Source organism: Balaenoptera physalus (assembly GCF_965194825.1).
Source record: "Balaenoptera physalus genome assembly, chromosome: X".
In the NCBI taxonomy this organism is placed as follows: domain Eukaryota; kingdom Metazoa; phylum Chordata; class Mammalia; order Artiodactyla; family Balaenopteridae; genus Balaenoptera; species Balaenoptera physalus.
The window spans coordinates 133356470-133372532 of record NC_138903.1 but is presented as its reverse complement, the minus strand read 5'-3'; the positions used below and the strand labels follow the sequence as shown (position 1 = coordinate 133372532).

The 16063-nt window shown below is 56.7% G+C and overlaps 1 protein-coding gene and 1 long non-coding RNA gene across 10 annotated transcripts in view; one reads left to right on the top strand and one right to left on the bottom strand.

Moving 5' to 3' along the window:
* Nucleotides 1–13816, top strand: part of MECP2 (methyl-CpG binding protein 2) — a 61078-nt gene extending 47262 nt beyond the window's left edge. For all 9 annotated transcript variants that reach the window (XM_082446885.1, XM_082446884.1, XM_082446881.1 and 6 more), the window contains 2 exons: nucleotides 2204–2554; nucleotides 3853–13816. In XM_082446885.1, the coding sequence (XP_082303011.1) occupies nucleotides 2204–2554; nucleotides 3853–4936 (1435 nt within the window). In that variant the 3' untranslated portion in view covers nucleotides 4937–13816. The remainder of the gene's footprint in view (nucleotides 1–2203; nucleotides 2555–3852) is intronic.
* Nucleotides 12169–15999, bottom strand: LOC309652854. Its single transcript, XR_014258909.1, has 2 exons — nucleotides 14341–15999; nucleotides 12169–14223 (listed from the first exon to the last, which is right to left on the bottom strand). It is a non-coding gene; the product is annotated as an uncharacterized lncRNA (long non-coding RNA).
* Nucleotides 16000–16063: the final 64 nt, after the last annotated feature.

The following is a 16063-nucleotide window of genomic DNA, read 5'->3' as shown; positions in this document are numbered from 1 at the left end:
TTTTGACCCTTCTGTCACCCCTGTGCACTGCCCTGCCTTTCCACCCCACAGGCCACCCCAGAACTGGAGCCCCCCACTTTTCCCCAGGATGCTAGGCATGTTCCCTTCTGTTCCCTTTTGTTTTCATTTTGGTTTTGGTTATGTAAACTTTTACATGATTCAGAAATTGAAATTCTGGTTTGGCACACCCGGCGAGGTCTCGCCTCGCTCCTGTCCTCACCTTGGTCCTGCCTACCCCGTGCCAGGACTGGTTCCCTTCGTTTTTGCCATCTGCTTCCTAAAGTCCCCTTCTTTTCTCCCCCAGAGGGCTGCCTACAGTGTACGGTGTTCCCCTCACAGGAGGTCCTGGGGGTCCCTCACCCACGGTTCGGGCCGCCCGGCTCTCCATGGTGCACGCGTCGGCGTCTGCCCAGCAGGTCTCTGGCGGCGGCTGTCTGGCTTGGCCACAGTCTTGAGCCGGTGAAAAGAATGCTGTCGCCAGTAACATCGTGCATCTGTTGTTTTGCATTTCTGCGGGTGTCTCTTCAGGGTAGATTTCTAGAAGGGCTGGCCCTAGATGGCATCGGCACCCTTGCTTGTACCTAAGACGCATTCCTGGGGCGTGTGGTTTGTGCTTGACTTCACCATAGTTAAATTATCAGGGGAGTGCAGAGGAGGGCTCTGAAGAAGCCAGCCTTTGCCATCAGTGCAGTGTTTTTCTCCGGCTCGGGACTGCCCAGGTTCCCGTGGTGACAGTGGGCTGCGGGCTGCATGAAGCTGCCCAGGGCTCTTTCTCGTCTCCCATCAAGGAGCTAAGCCTGGAGAATTAGAAAGTCAGCTGTGTGCTAGAGCTCACACTCGGGGCTCTAAACTTCTGGAGGCGGAGCCAGGATAGGGAGGAGGTCGGGGCGCGCCCTCCCTACACCCTGTCTCCCCACGCCTGACCTGAGTGTTCCTGGTGCGAACTCGCCATCGGTGACTTAGCCACGTCATTGGAGTCTGGTTGTCAGGGCACGCCGTGGTGCCTTTGTTGCGGTCTCCACGGTTTGGCCAAGAAGGGAAGGCACTTGGGGTGGGCCGACGTGAGGTGGCGGCTGGTGTCGACGTGCGCCGCGCGGGCCCAGGTGGCTCTGGGACTGAGATCTTTTCCCGGATGAGCTGAGCTGCTAGCTGCGGGCTTCTCGGGTGGCTGATTCTGAGCCTCCCTGGCCCGGCCGTGAGAGCAGCATGGCCAGACCCTGATCCCGGGGCCTCACAGTGACCATTGCCGAAGTACACAAGGAGGGGACCTACCGGGCGGGACAGCAGCACAGGGAAGGAACTGTTCTGTCGGCACGAAGGAATGGGGAGGTGTGCCCGCCCTGGAATGAGGAGCGTCTTCTTCTGCGCCTTTCCGTTCTCCTGCTCTTCCATCGCATTGGCCAAGGCCAAGGCCCTGTGTCGTCAAGAGCGTCTGGTGATAAAGGCGCCCCAACCTGGGATTGCTCCTCTTCTCACGCCACAACCCTGGGCAGCAGTGTCTGGTTACCCACATCCGCCAGTGTCCTTTGTGACTCTTCTCCCTCTGGGCTGTTGACCCGTTGTTGAGATGAGGAAACCGAGGCACAGGATGTTGTGCTCACTTGCTCAGGTCGTGTTTGGAAATGGCAAAGTCAGCATTTGAGCTCAGGTTGGCTGGCTCCAAATCTGCCTGTTTTTCCGCAGCGCTGTGCTCTGCGCCACCGCCCAAGGGGCACTGTTGGACTCTTCCCGTCAGCAAGTTGTACTGTGCTATTTTTATTGAGCACACGTTTGAGAAAACCCAAAACACAGAAGCTGTAGTAACAGCCAAGCCAGGCCTTCGTGACGAGGAGCCCCCCTCCATTTTGGTGGGTAGGTCCCTCTCCGGCAGTCGAGGAGGGCCTCTTGTCATCTGTCAGACACGGAGGCCCTCGGGCACAGCTCGTAACACTGAGAAGCCACCTTCTCAGTGCAGGCATGCTAGGAGCGGGACTCAGGGCGACCACGGCGCAGGTAGGGTGCGGTGGGCCATCGCCGTCAGCAGCCCAAGGGCTCTCAAATGATCTGTGAAGGGGAAGGGCATCTGGATCTGGGCGAGCACTGGCAGGGCAGCCCCTCTCCCAGTGCCCTGCCCACGCTGGGGCGCCCGGGGCCTGCTGTGGCTCACTTTTTCTGCAAACCAGTGTGTTCTCCGTGATACTTACGTACTTGTTTAACACTTCAGGGAAGAAAAGGCAGAAGAACAGGATCTCCAGGGCCTGAAGGATAAACCTTTGAAGTTTAAAAAGGTGAAGAAGGATAAGAAAGAAGACAAAGAGGGCAAGCATGAGCCCCTGCAGCCAGCGGCCCACCACTCTGCTGAGCCAGCAGAGGCAGGTAAAGCAGAGACCTCGGAAGGGTCGGGCTCGGCCCCAGCCGTGCCAGAAGCTTCGGCCTCCCCCAAACAGCGGCGCTCCATCATTCGCGACCGGGGACCCATGTACGACGACCCCACTCTGCCTGAAGGTTGGACCCGAAAGCTTAAGCAAAGGAAATCTGGCCGCTCCGCTGGGAAGTATGATGTGTATTTGATCAAGTAAGTAAGGGTGACTCCTGTTTCTACAGAGGGGGGAGGGCCGTGTGGGCAGGGTGTCAGGGACCGGTGCTAAAAAAACTGATGGGGACCCCTTGGAGTGGTAGCTCTTTGCTGCTCATTGATCAGGAAAATGTGTGTGCGTAACCCCACCTCGGGTCGGGGGCTTCAGTAGTGACCACCGCTTGCGGGCACGACGAGGTATGCTTGGAATGACCGCGTACGTAGGTCAATGCCCTGAGTGAGATGTGCCCGGGGAAGCAGAGTGTGGCTTTCCTGCGCCCGCCGTCAAGGCCTCATCTGGAGCTGGAATAGCAGTAGGGCCTACCCAGGGCCTCAGTGAGGGCACCAGGAGAGGCCGCCTGGGAAGCAGTGAGGACGCAAGGTCCTGCTGTGCACACTGGCCTGGGCTGGGGATGCGAGGGAGCTCCCTGGGCTTGCTGCCATCTCCCAGCTGAGGGGCCCTCCTCAGAACCTGTTAGCATCTTCTTTCTGGAACAGTCCTCCTCTGACACTGCGTCATGAACCCAAAGGAATAGGAGTTCATAAGGCTCAGTCTGCTCTGTGAATCATGTTGGGACAGATGGGCTCTCTGATAGGGCCTCTGGGGAGAGACTCAGATGGGCTCCGTGTGCCTTTCCCACTGTCCCTTGGGCCTTTGTCCAGCTGTGGGCTGGTCATCGGGTGTTACCTGTTGAAACAGAGTAACTTCGAAGCCAGAGCTTCAGAGGACGAGTGTGAATGCGTGCATTTCAGTTCTTCCCCTTAGATGGTTCCAGAAAGGTTAGCAGTTTTCAAAGGCTGCTTTCAGACAGCCTCATTTAATTCCAACAACTCAGAAAAGGGTGAGCAAAGCGTTATCCTACTGACGGATGAGGAAACTGATTCCAAGAGAGGCTAAGCAGCGTACCCGAGTTCAGCCTGACAGCTAGACAGGGTCCCCAGGCCAGACCCCTTTGGGGGCCAGAGGAGCTCGGTGGCCGGCAGCTGCTCGGGGGCATCCAGGCAATAGCTGTGGAGCAGTCAGCACCAAGCCATTCTGGCATCAGAGCAGGCCTCGCGGGCGCCCACGGCCGTTGGGCAACCCGATTGCTTCCTGTATAACCGAGGCCGCAGCTCCCTAGTTTTAGCTCATCTCAGCTTTTCTTAAATGTGACTCTTGCTCAGCTGTGTCGTCGGGCATGCCAGTTGCAGAATGCCTCCTGTCAGAGGGTTCGCCACCACCTTCTCCTCTGCCCCATCTCTGACATGGCTGTGGAAGCTTCTGATTATTCTTTGTGTCTCTCCGTTTGTTCCCACAGTCCCCAGGGAAAAGCCTTTCGCTCTAAAGTGGAGCTGATTGCGTACTTCGAAAAGGTAGGCGACACCTCCCTGGACCCTAATGATTTTGACTTCACGGTAACTGGGAGAGGGAGCCCCTCCCGGCGAGAGCAGAAACCACCTAAGAAGCCCAAATCTCCCAAAGCTCCAGGAACTGGCAGAGGTCGGGGACGCCCCAAAGGGAGCGGCACCACGAGACCCAAGGCAGCAACATCAGAGGGCGTGCAGGTGAAAAGGGTCCTGGAGAAAAGCCCCGGGAAGCTGCTCGTCAAGATGCCTTTCCAAGCTTCGCCGGGCAGCAAGGCCGAAGGGGGTGGGGCCACCACGTCGGCCCAGGTCATGGTTATCAAACGCCCCGGCCGGAAGCGAAAAGCTGAGGCCGACCCCCAGGCCATTCCCAAGAAACGGGGCCGAAAGCCGGGCAGTGTGGTAGCGGCTGCCGCCGCCGAGGCCAAGAAGAAAGCCGTGAAGGAGTCTTCCATCCGGTCTGTGCAGGAGACCGTGCTGCCCATCAAGAAGCGTAAGACCCGGGAGACGGTGAGCATCGAGGTGAAGGAGGTGGTGAAGCCCCTGCTGGTGTCCACCCTTGGCGAGAAGAGCGGGAAGGGACTGAAGACCTGCAAGAGCCCCGGGCGGAAAAGCAAGGAGAGCAGCCCCAAGGGGCGCAGCGGCAGCGCCTCCTCGCCCCCCAAGAAGGAGCACCACCACCACCACCACCATGCGGAGCCCCCGAAGGCACCCGCGCCACTGCTCCCGCCCCCGCCCCCGCCCCCACCGGAGCCCCAGAGCTCCGAGGACCCCGCCAGCCCCCCCGAGCCCCAGGACTTGAGCAGCAGCGTCTGCAAAGAGGAGAAGATGCCGAGAGCAGGCTCGCTGGAGAGCGACGGCTGCCCCAAGGAGCCAGCTAAGACTCAGCCTGCGCTCACGACCGCCGCCGCGGCCACAGAAAAGTACAAACACCGAGGGGAGGGAGAGCGCAAAGACATTGTCTCATCCTCCATGCCAAGGCCAAACAGAGAGGAGCCTGTGGACAGCCGGACGCCCGTGACCGAGAGAGTGAGCTGACTTTACACAGAGCGGATTGCAAAGCAAACCAACAAGAATAAAGGCAGCTGTTGTCTCTTCTCCTTATGGGTAGGGCTCTGACAAAGCTTCCCGATTAACTGAAATAAAAAATATTTTTTTTTCTTTCAGTAAACTTAGAGTTTCGTGGCTTCAGGGTGGGAGTAGTTGGAGCATTGGGGATGTTTTTCTTACCGACAAGCACAGTCAGGTTGAAGACCTAACCAGGGCCAGAAGTAGCTTTGCACTTTTCTAAACTAGGCTCCTTCAACAAGGCTTGCTGCAGATACTACTGACCAGACAAGCTGTTGCCCAGGCTTCTTAGGGTGCGCCTGCACCTCCCTCCCACCAAGCCCCCCAACGTGGTCGTTAGGGACAGAGAGCACTTGAGAGGACACTCCTGGTTTTGGTGCCGTTGGCGCCCCAGTCTCAGCTCTCCTCCCCCCACCCTGCCGGCCTCCAGCTCCCCCCGCCTCGCCCACTCCCACCCACGTCGGGACAAGGAGGTGTGAGGCAAGAGAGACAGGTGGATCCTTTAGAGAAGATGCGGATGGCCAGTGGCTATAGCCCGTGTGATCCCACCTGTGGTGGCACAAACCTGGCCCCACGCCAGCCCCAATCCAAAATCGACAAGGACATTTCACAGGACGGGGAAGTAGCACCTGTTCGCCCCAGTTCTGGCCTGGCTAGGAAGGAGTCATCCTTTGAGCCGCTGGGTGTAGACTGGCCTTAGCCAGAGGAGACGATGGCCCAGGGCCGGCCTCCCGCGGGTGGCGCTAGAGAGAGGCCGCCAAGGCCGCAGGACAAGGCCCAGGCAGGCAGGCCCAGGCTCCAGACCGCCGAGCGCAGCGGGCCAGGCGGAAGGGATTCCTAGTCGCTCAGAGCAGTTGTGACTGGTAGGTAGAGCCTTAGTAGATGGGGCAGGGGGCCAGGGGGAAGGAGGGGGAAATGTTCTTCCAAAACTTTCCAATTCTAACTCCTCTAGGGACAGCTTAGAACTATTTGCACTATTGAGTCTTCATGTTCCCACTTCAAAACAAACACGCTCTGAGAGCAAACTGGCTTGAATTGGTGACACTTTGTCCCTCAAGCCACCAGACGTGACGGTGTTGACAACTACCTGGATCTGTATATACCTGCGCTTGTTTTAAAGTGGGCTCAGCACATAGGGTTCCCACGAAGCTCCGAAACTCTAAGTGTTTGCTGCAATTTATAAGGACTTCCTGATTGGTTTCTCTTCTCTTCTTCAATTTCTGCCTTCTTTCATTTCATCCTTTCATTTCTTCCCCTCCCCCCTCCTCCTCATTTATCCCTTCTGTTCCAGGCAGCCTCAGTGCCCAACTGTACCCTGAGCCGACGCTGTCAGCTCAGGGCCCCAGAGCTCACCCCACCCTTGGCCTTCCTGCCGTCAGCCCCAGCCCCCCTCCCACCCATTCTGAGCCCTGAGGAAGCCCCAGGCTCTGCTAAATCCACCTGGCCCTAGTGCCTCGGCCTCTCCGAGGGGCAAGGGAGTGGCAAGGTCTTGCTCTTCTAGGAGTCCCCTTCCCTGGTCAGACCCCGGATCCCAGGCCTTCTCAACCTTCCCACTCAGCAGAAGTGGGGGAGGGAGAAGTTGGGCCTGATATGGATTTCGAAGCCAAGGGCAGCACAGAGACCCACTGTGGCCTGCCAGTGTCATTGAGTGGCCCAGCCCTGACCTTGGCCTCTGCCGGACCGGCTAGGGGCGGGGCGGCAGGCGGAACAAGTGCAGACGCCCCCGCCGCTGCTGCTCAGAGCGCAAGTTCTTTTCTGCTGGGCCCCGTGTGGCCTCTGCTTGCGGGAGACGGGGCAGGCTGGTACCTCACGCATCTCCACATGTGCACCAGGGCTGTGGTGTGGGCGCGTAGAGGCTTGGGCTTGTTTTGGGGTGTTCATTGACCAGTTTCAGTTCAGGATCCCGTGCTTTCACCCTCTGTTCAGGAAGTCCTTATCTAACTGCATATCTTCATCATATTGGTATATCCTTTTCTGTGTTTACAGAGATGTCTCTTATCTAAATCTGTCCAACTGAGAAGTACCTTATCAAAGTAGCAAACGAGACAGCAGTCTTTTGCTTCCAGAAACACCCACAAGCACGTCCCATGTGAGCTGCTGCCATGAACTGTCAAGTGCGTGTTGTCTCGTGTATTTCGGTTACTGTGCCCTGGCTTCCTCACTGCGGTGTAACCATGAAGGAGTGAAACGTCTTAGAAACCGTCTAGCACTTCCTTGCCAGTCCTTAGTGACCAGGACCCATAGTTGACAGTTCCAACCAGTAGCTTAAGAAAAAAACATGTCTGTCTCTCCCAGAATGGTTAGAAGCAAGGGAGTTTGCCCCGTTCTGTTTGTGGAGTCGTAGCTGGCCTTTCTAGCATTTTTGTATCCATTTCTTGATGCTGCAGAAGCAAGTCCCACAACCAAACCTGCTCTGCTGTCGACCCTCCGGGCTTCACTTATGACTCCTCCCCAGGAAGGGCTGGGGGTCGGAGTAGGGGGAGAGTCCTTCGGGGTCCCTCTTCCTCCAAGGACAAAAGGCTCCTGACCCTGCAGTGGCCTCGCACTCCTGGTACCCCCAGAGGACTCCTATTCACGTGAGCACGGTGTCCAGCCCGTTTGTCGTGGGGGCGCCATCTCTTTTGCTCGGTCAGGTTTTTAGGCATTAATTACACTTTTCGTCCAGTAGAATGTGGCTCCTGGGACCAGCATCAAGAGCTGGCCTCCCCATCGGCTTGGTACCATCTGGTCCTGGGCAAAAGAGAGCTGGACCTGCCATGCCCCCCTTTCACCCATAACAGTTCATTCTGGGGCTGACTGGCATTGGTGGTCGAGAACACGAAGTTTCAAGTGTCATTTTCTTTGGGCCTGGCCCGACCTGCAGCCTCCCTCACTCCCCAGCTTCTTCCCCTAGAGTTTCAAGGCTGCAGGTGGCGCCTGAGGCACCTTAGGGTTTTCTCTCCCCGCCCCCCTTTCTTCCACATTCCCTGTTCCCCAAATAAAGGCATTACTAGTGAGTCACCTTTGGGCAGGGGCCCCGAAGCTCCCATACCACCTCTGTCCTGGAGTCAGGTTGACAGGAGGTTGGAGGGAAGGCCTAAGCCACGGAATTCTCCCCAGCTGTGTCTGGCCCGACTTGGGGGTGTGACCTCGGTTTTGTGTGTACTTGAACACCATGAAGATCGGGGGCCATCTCTTAGGGACTGTGTAAAGAAGGCAGGAATTGACCGACAGCTTTCAGATACCCGTGGGCTAGGTCAGAGTCACGTTTGGTCTCCCCGGCCCTCATTCTGGTTATTAGTGACTACCTCCTCTCCTGACGGAATTCTGTGTGTCCTCAAGCTCCTCCCACCGTGCCCGGCCCAGCCCAGCCCTGCCCGTTGGTGGGCTTGTCCTAACCAGTGTAATTGCTGGCCTTGACACTGCAGTGAGCTGGGGACACTGGGCCACAGCCAGGCTCCAGTACAGCTCCCTTCCGCTGCTGCTGTACTCCCGTATCAAAAGGCACAGGAGACACCCAGAAATGCCACGGCCCCCAGTCCGTCAGTGCCAAACTAGCCAAGGACCCCACCCCCTCAGCTCCCCGGAAAGTGGAAGCCGTGGTGGTGGCCCGGGGACGCCGGAACGGCCACAGCCAGCACCTGACTTCTACTCCTGAGACCCCATGCCGGTGCCGGCACCAGTCTTGTTTAGCAGTGGCATTCCAGGCTAGAGGCCACAAACGGTGGCGGTGGGACCTGGAACAGCCCCAAATGGTCGCTTGCCCCTCTGCCTAGCTTGTCATTGTTGTGATGGCCATCGTGAAGGAGAGTACTAGCCAGAAACAAACCGCCACGTTTAGTGGGAAAGGAGTTTCCTTAGCTGACGGGACCTCTGGATCTTAAGTAACTTTTAATAAGCAGCTCAAGCCCAGGAGGGAACAGAGGGTGTGAAGTGAATCCACCAGGTGTGGCCGCCTGGATCTCCTGGAACCCAAGTGGAGCCTGGCAGCTGAGCTCTGTGCCCCCTTTCCGGAGCGTTCCTGCCAGGCTCTCTGGGGTGACGGGGCCAGGGGAGGTCACAGATACCAGCTCTAGCTTTGTCCAGCCATCCCTAGCAGGGTCGTGGCCCCAAATTGTTTCCTGATGCGAGTTTCCCACACGGGTGGCCCAGGCCATCCAGACCTCGGGAAGTAAGCTCTCTCTAGAGCCCTGTGTGCGTTGGCCTAGCCGGTCCCCTGAGTCCCGGCCAGTGGCCCCGGGGGGGGAGGGGGGAGCACAGCCACGTTACCAGGCCTGTAGTAGAACCCCTGCTCTCTTGCCCGACGGCCCCGCCACGTCGTGTTCTGGCTCTTAGCTGCTCTCTGCAAGGGCCCCATCTCACTTCTCTTCATCCGTGAACCCGTCCACTCGAGGGGTTTGTTGAGTCTCGGTTTTTGCTTCTTTCTCTTTTAGAAACTCTTACCAATCTTCAGAAAACATAGTGTAATTGTTAACAATCCTCTAGGATACTGCCTCCCCCAGGGTCTAAAGTTCCACGTTAAAGGGGAGAAAAGTGAACACTGAAACCCCTTGTCGGCAATTCAGAAGGAAGACCTAAAAAACATTTAGCAGGAAACTACATTTCGTTGTTTCTGAATGAGTAAGAGCAAGCTTTTGCAAAAACGCTGATCTAACAGTCCTTGGAGCCTGGCCCATTGTGTGGCAAGTGCTGCGGGTGAAGGGGAATCCGGCCTGAAACTGCTGGATCTGAGCCTTAGGGCCCTCGTGTCACTGGAGAGCCCATCTCTCCGTGGGTAGCAGTCCCTGAGGGCTCAGCGGCCACCCGGTCCTGGGAGAAGGCCTGCCTGTCACAAAGCCGCAGGAGCCCAGCTCTGGGTGTGGGAAGGAAGGAGAGCACTCACCAGTGAATCCGAAGGCCCGTGACCTTCTCTCTACCCGGCACCACCTGTTCCTTGCTCCTTTCTGATTTCCGCAGAGCCTACCCCTAGTGCTGATTTGTCAGGCAAAATGAGTTCTAACTAGGGTGATGTCTCCTCCCCAGCCTCTGCCTGCGGTGCGGCCTGCCCCCAAGGACAGCCCCCGGCTCTGCTCTTCTTGGGGCCTGGGTGAAGGGGTGTGCCCCCTCGCCCCTCACCCGCAAGAGCCCCCGGGGCAGAGGGAGGGCGGGGGCGAGGACCCTCACGGAGGGAAGTCCAGCTTTGCGTTTCAGAACGTTTGGGAAACTTGCAGGTTACCTTTGCTGTGCTAGCTCCCCCCTCTGTCTTCCCTCTCCTCAGGTCCTGCTCAGCAGTGAGAGAAAATGAAATCAAAAGGCCACAAGGTTTGGCTCCTGCCCACTGGTAGTCCCTCTCCCCACGGTGTTTGTGTGTCAAGTGACAAAGCTGTTCTTCCTGGTGACCCTGATTATATCCAGTATCTTATAGACTATATGCATAGACCTGCTTGGTCTCTTCTATCCTGGGCTTTTGTTTTGCTTTTTAGTTTTGCTTTAAGTTCTTCTGTCCCTTTTATTTAATGCACCGACTAGACACACAAAGCAGTTGAATTTTTATATATATATATCTGTATATTGCACAGTTATAAACTCATTTTGCTTGTGGCTCCACACAAAAAAAGACCTGTTAAAATTATACCTGTTGCTTAATTACAATATTTCTGATAACCATAGCATAGGACAAGGGAAAATTTAAAAAACAAAAACAAACAAAAAAAAACACAAAAAAAACAAAAACAAAAACAAACAAAAAAAACCAAAAACAAAAAACAAAAAAAAACCGACAAATCCGTCTGCTGGTCACTTCGGTCCAAGCAGATCCGTGGTCTTTCCTCGCTTCTTTCAAGGGCTTCCCAGTGCCGAGCGAAGGAGGCTCCGGGCAGCACCGGGTTTTGCACTGTTTCTCCCGAGCTTGTGAGAGAGGCTCCAGGGTGCCACTGCGGAACGGCTCATTTCAGTGGGTGGGTGCAAGAGTGCTCCCTGGCTCTGGCAAAGCCCGGAACGGCACTGCCTGGTCCTCTTCGATCTCTGGGTGGGCCAGCTGGAGTCCATGGGGGTGGCCTGGTCCCCCCACGCCTTCCAGCGACCCGGTCCGAGTGATGGTATGTGGAGAGCCGGCTCAGCGGGCCTCCACACCGGCAGGGCCCCCGCTCTGCCGAGTCTGGGGGCTGGAGGGGAGGCAGAAGGCCGTGTCTTGTCTCTGAAAGTGTGAGCCGTACCAGGTAGAACACCAGGGACCCCAGAACCACACGTGAGGTTCGGTGGGTCCCCTCCAGGAGGTAGCGAAGACTCCAGAAATGTCCCTTCCTCTTCTCCCCCAACCTATGAGTAATTGCATTTGCTTTTGTAATTCTTAATGAGCAATATCTGCTAGAGAGTTCAGCCGTAACAGTTCTTTTTGATCATTTTTTTAAGTAATTAAAAACACCAAAAAAAAAAAATCCAGAAACTTGTTCTTCCAAAGCAGAGAGCATTATAATCACCAGGGCCAAAAGCTTCCCTCCCCGCATCATTACTTACTTCTGAGGCCTGAATCCAAAAGAGAAACACTCGTAGGCCCTTTGGGTGGCCAGGCTCCCCTCGGGCCCCTCGGAGGACCTGGGCGGGGGCAGCTTCCGGGCCCGGCCTGGGGGCTCGCCCCCGCCTTCGTTCAGTATTAGCGGTGGGTCCCTGCCTGCTCTCCCACCCAGCCCGGGGCCGGGGGCAGAGGGGGCCGCCGCCGCTGCTGTCCGGCCTCGCAGGTGGGTGTCCGCGTTACCTGCGTGCGTGCTTTCTGCCCGAGATCTGAAATCAGCGCCGAGCTAGCCTCACGCGGTGACCTCTCGCCCTGCCCGCCCGACGCAGCAGGGCCCACCCAGTTCAGTGTTTCTGGGGAGCTGGACGGTGGAGTGCAAAAGGCTTGCAGAACTCGAAGCCTGCTCCTTCCCTTGCTACCAAGGCCTCCTTTTCCGTTTGAGTTGTCACTGCTTCAATCAATAACAGCCGCTCCAGAGTCAGTAGTTGATGAATATATGACCAAATATCACCAGGACTGTTACTCAATGTGTGCCGAGCCCTCTCCTCGCACTGGGCTCCGTGTACCCGGACACTGTAACGTGTGCTGTGTTTGCGCTCCTCCCCCTCCTCCTCCACTCTCCCCTCGTCTCTCTGGGGTTTTTCTGTTTGGGTTTGGTTTGGTTTTTATTTCTCCTTTTGTGTTCCAAACATGAGGTTCTCTCTACTGGTCCTCTTAACTGTGGTGTTGAGGCTTATATTTGTGTAATTTTTGGTGGGTGAAAGGAACTTCGCGAAGTAAATCTCTTCTGTGTTTGAACTGAAGTCTGTATTGTAACCATGTTTAAAGTAATTGTTCCAGAGACAAATGCTTCTAGACACCTTTTCTTTACAAACAAAAGAATTCGGAGGGAGGGGATGGTAACCGAGACGAGAGGGTCTGTCCTTTTTCCCCAGGAGGGGAGATCCAAAGACAGAACCCCTGCCCAGATCAGCCAGAAGCCACCCAAAGAAGTTAAGCCTAAAGCCAACGGACCGAATAGCTGATGTGCTGCCATTTGCGAAGTCAGAGCAAAGCCAGGTTTTGTTCCACTCAGTGAATTCTTTTGTGCCCCCCCCCCCGCCAGATTATTAGCATCATTATTATTTTTTAAGGACAGACAAGGTTGATGTTCCTGCAAGGGGAGCCAGGAGGGGTGTGAGCACAGCCAACCTCGCCTCGGGGGGGAGAAGGCTGGGGTGGGCCTGAGGGGCGGGGCTCAGCCAGAGGATGGCCATCTCCCTGGAGACCTCCACCGAGGCCACAGGTCAGGTGTATGTTGACAGGGCATTACTGTTCAGGGTGGGCATTACTGTTCAGGGCACCATCATCACATCCCACCCCATCCCGCAGTGCACGACACTAACGTGACCTCTCGATTCCCCTGCTTTCCCGGACGAGAAGATGATGGTGGAGGGGGGCACACTCCCTTTGCTGTCATCCGATCCCCAGCAAAATTTGGACATGAGAAACCCCCTTCTTGTTTCATGGCAAAACCCGATCCTCAAAGAAGCCGTTTACCTCCCATTGTTTAGGGCTGACGGAACAGGGACGGACGTGTGCTCCCTTAGCGCCCGGGGGGGGGCCCCTCCTCTGAAAGGCAAGAACAGTGCTGACCCTAGTGGCCATTTGTGCATGGGGCTTAGGAGTGGGAAGAACCAGGCAGGGCTGCGGCCCCCTCCCGAGTCACAGGGACACAGGTCGCCCTGTGCAGAGGGAGCTGGCTCCAGCCCCGAAGCCCAGGAGCCCGAGCAAGGGCGGGAGAGGTGTGCGTGGGGCGTGGGGAGCCGCCCAGGACAGACTTGGCTGGAGATGTCTCCAGAAGCCCTCTATCGCATTCACCTTCAGTTTTTGTGTTTTGGGACAATTACTTTAGAAAAATAAGTAGGTCGTTTTAAAAACAAAAAATATTGATTGCTTTTTTGTAGTGTTCAAAAAAAGGTTCTTTGTGTATAGCCAAATGACTGAAAGCACTGATATATTTAAAAACAAAAGGCAATTTATTAAGGAAATTTGTACCATTTCAGTAAACCTGTCTGAATGTACCTGTATACGTTTCAAAAACACCCCCCCACTGAATCCCTGTAACCTATTTATTATATAAAGAGTTTGCCTTATAAATTTACATAAAAATGTCCGTTTGTGTCTTTTGTTGTAAAATCAAGTGATTTTTTCATAAGGTTCTTTTACTATTTGAAAAGATGGGCAGCACGCAGTTTTATTTTATTTTTGTAAGTTTTTTAATACGTGTGAAAGCCAAGAATACTCAGCATGCCTTTCTAAGTGACGCGTTCGCACCTTTTGTTGGGAAGTACTGTATCCTGTGCTGTTAGCATTCTCGATAAATCTCTCTGTGAAAGTGACTCCAGGTCTGGGCTTTCATTATCAGACAGCTCCTAGGACAGCACGGTGGTGCATTTCCTGATCCACTCTGGCTGTCCCCGAACACGCAGCAGCCAGCCGCTTTTGGGGGCGGCCACGGGAGGAAAGGGCAGCCTGCGCCCCGCACCGGCCCCTCTCGGGGCTCCCCGAGGGCCAGGGCAGGGCTGTCCCGTCGTCCTGGATGTGCCGGATGTGCCGAGGTGCTTTTGGAAACCCCCCAGCCCCTCACCCCCAGCTCTGACTCCTCTGGTGCCTCCCGCCCGAGACCCTCCCATGGCCTCTGCTGACCTGGCTCCGGCTGCCCGTGTTCCCTGGCTTCCCGTGAGGCTGTGGGCGCTCAGGAGCTGGCAGCATCCCCACAGCCGTCCTCCATCAGGCTGTCGATGGCCTGGAGCGGACGACAAGTGCTCCGAGTCCAGAATCACAAGCACATGTGGACACACCTACTGGGAGGAGCACGAGACAGTCCTGGCCTGGAACATTCAAACAAAGGGTTGAAATTCACCTGTGTGCGTACTGAGCTTCCCTCGGGTGCCAGGGCTGTCCCAGGAGCTGCAGTCCAGCAGTGAGCAAGTAGGACCAAGTAAGTCCCTGTTCCCTCAGTGTGTGCATGCCCAGTAATTTCCCATCCTCGGCTCGGTAGTCTCGGTAAGGGCTGTCCCCGTGGGAAGCCACTGGGGCTCAGGGTGTGGCTGGCCTCCTCTTTGGGAGTGGCCGGCGTTGGCTGCAGCTTCTAGGAAGAGGCTGCAACGGAGGCCCATCTTGGGCGGACCTGTTTTCTGGAAAGAGCCCTAAATAAGTCTGGATGGACAGCCTGGGGGCGGGGAGGGGGGGTAGTAGCCCTCTGGGGTCAGGATCCAGAGGGCAAGGGGGTGGCCAGGGAAGACCTGCTGCCTTTCAAGCGTGCATCCAGCTGGAGAAACAAAAGAGGAAGGCACCCTTACTGCTTTGGGGTGGGGGGGGTCTTCCCCCCTCTGGTGGGGGAGGCAGATGAGTGCCGAGGCTGAAGAAGGACACACCAGGGATGCCAGGCACAGCAGGGGCTGCGGGCAGCTCCGCCTGAGGGGCTGCTTGAGCTCCACCTTCGCGTGAGGGCCCCGGAGCTACAGGTGCAAACTCGTGGGTGCGGGAGCCCTGGTGCACTCTTGGAACCCCGAGGAGTTCTGGATGGCTTAAGGCTGCTGATGTGTGCAAAGAGCCAGACAGAGGTGGGCAGGAAGGGGCCACATCGTGACAACGGTGGAGCCCGTGCGGAAAAGCCGGGATCCCATCGGAGGGCCTCGGGAACCGAGGGAAGGTCTTCAGCAGGAAGTCGGTGTGGAGTGATCTGTCCCTAAGGAAGACCCCTCAGGCAGAGATGAGGCAGGGAAGCCTCTGGGAAGCCAGCTGATCTAGGTTCATCTAGGTAGGAGGTAGTAGAGGGCAGTGGGCCTGTGGGGAAGAGACGGACTCCAGAGAAGTTCAGGGGGGTGACAGGAAAATGGTGGCTGCTGCAGCAGGGTAGGGAACAGAGAGTCCAGAGAAGTCAGCGGCTGCAGAGCCTGGTGGGATGAAGGTGGGGAGACATCAGGCTGGGAACGGAGCTTGGTGCCTGGTGACTGCTTCAGAAAAGAGAGTGGGAGCAGCCGGAGCCTGCCATCCTCACGTGTGACAAGAGAGAGGAGGGACAGCCAGAGCTGAAGGCCTGTTTCTAAGACATGTAAACACGTTTTATGTGCTAGTGGGAAGGAGCCAGCGAAGAAGGAAAGATGGCAGATACTGCAAAGACCTAACAATCGCTGGAGCAGGTTCCTGAAGGAGCGGAAAAGATGGGATCCAGGGCCCAGGAGGTGGGTGGAGATGCTCTGAGCTTCCAGACCGTTCTTCCTGCACCCAGCCTCGCGGCCAGCTGAGTGGAGTCAGCCGGGAGCCTTTGTGTGACACCATCTGACCCTGTCCCACCTGGATCTCTTGACCACTCTCCACAGCCTCCCGCATGAAACCGAAACTTCTGAAGAGGACCTCCCAGCGTCTCTCACAAGGCCCGCTTCTAGCCTTTCTGGAACGCCTTCGCCCTGCCCGTCGTCCCCCGGGCCGAGAACCGCTCTCCTCCAGCCCTTGGGGCCCTGCTCAGACGGCTCCTCCTCCCGGCAGCCCGCCCCGCCCTCCTCGCCGGGCTCGGGGGCGCTGCCTCCGCCGGGAGTGACCGCGCGCGGCGCCCCCGTGTGGCCGGGGCTCGTGACGGCGGC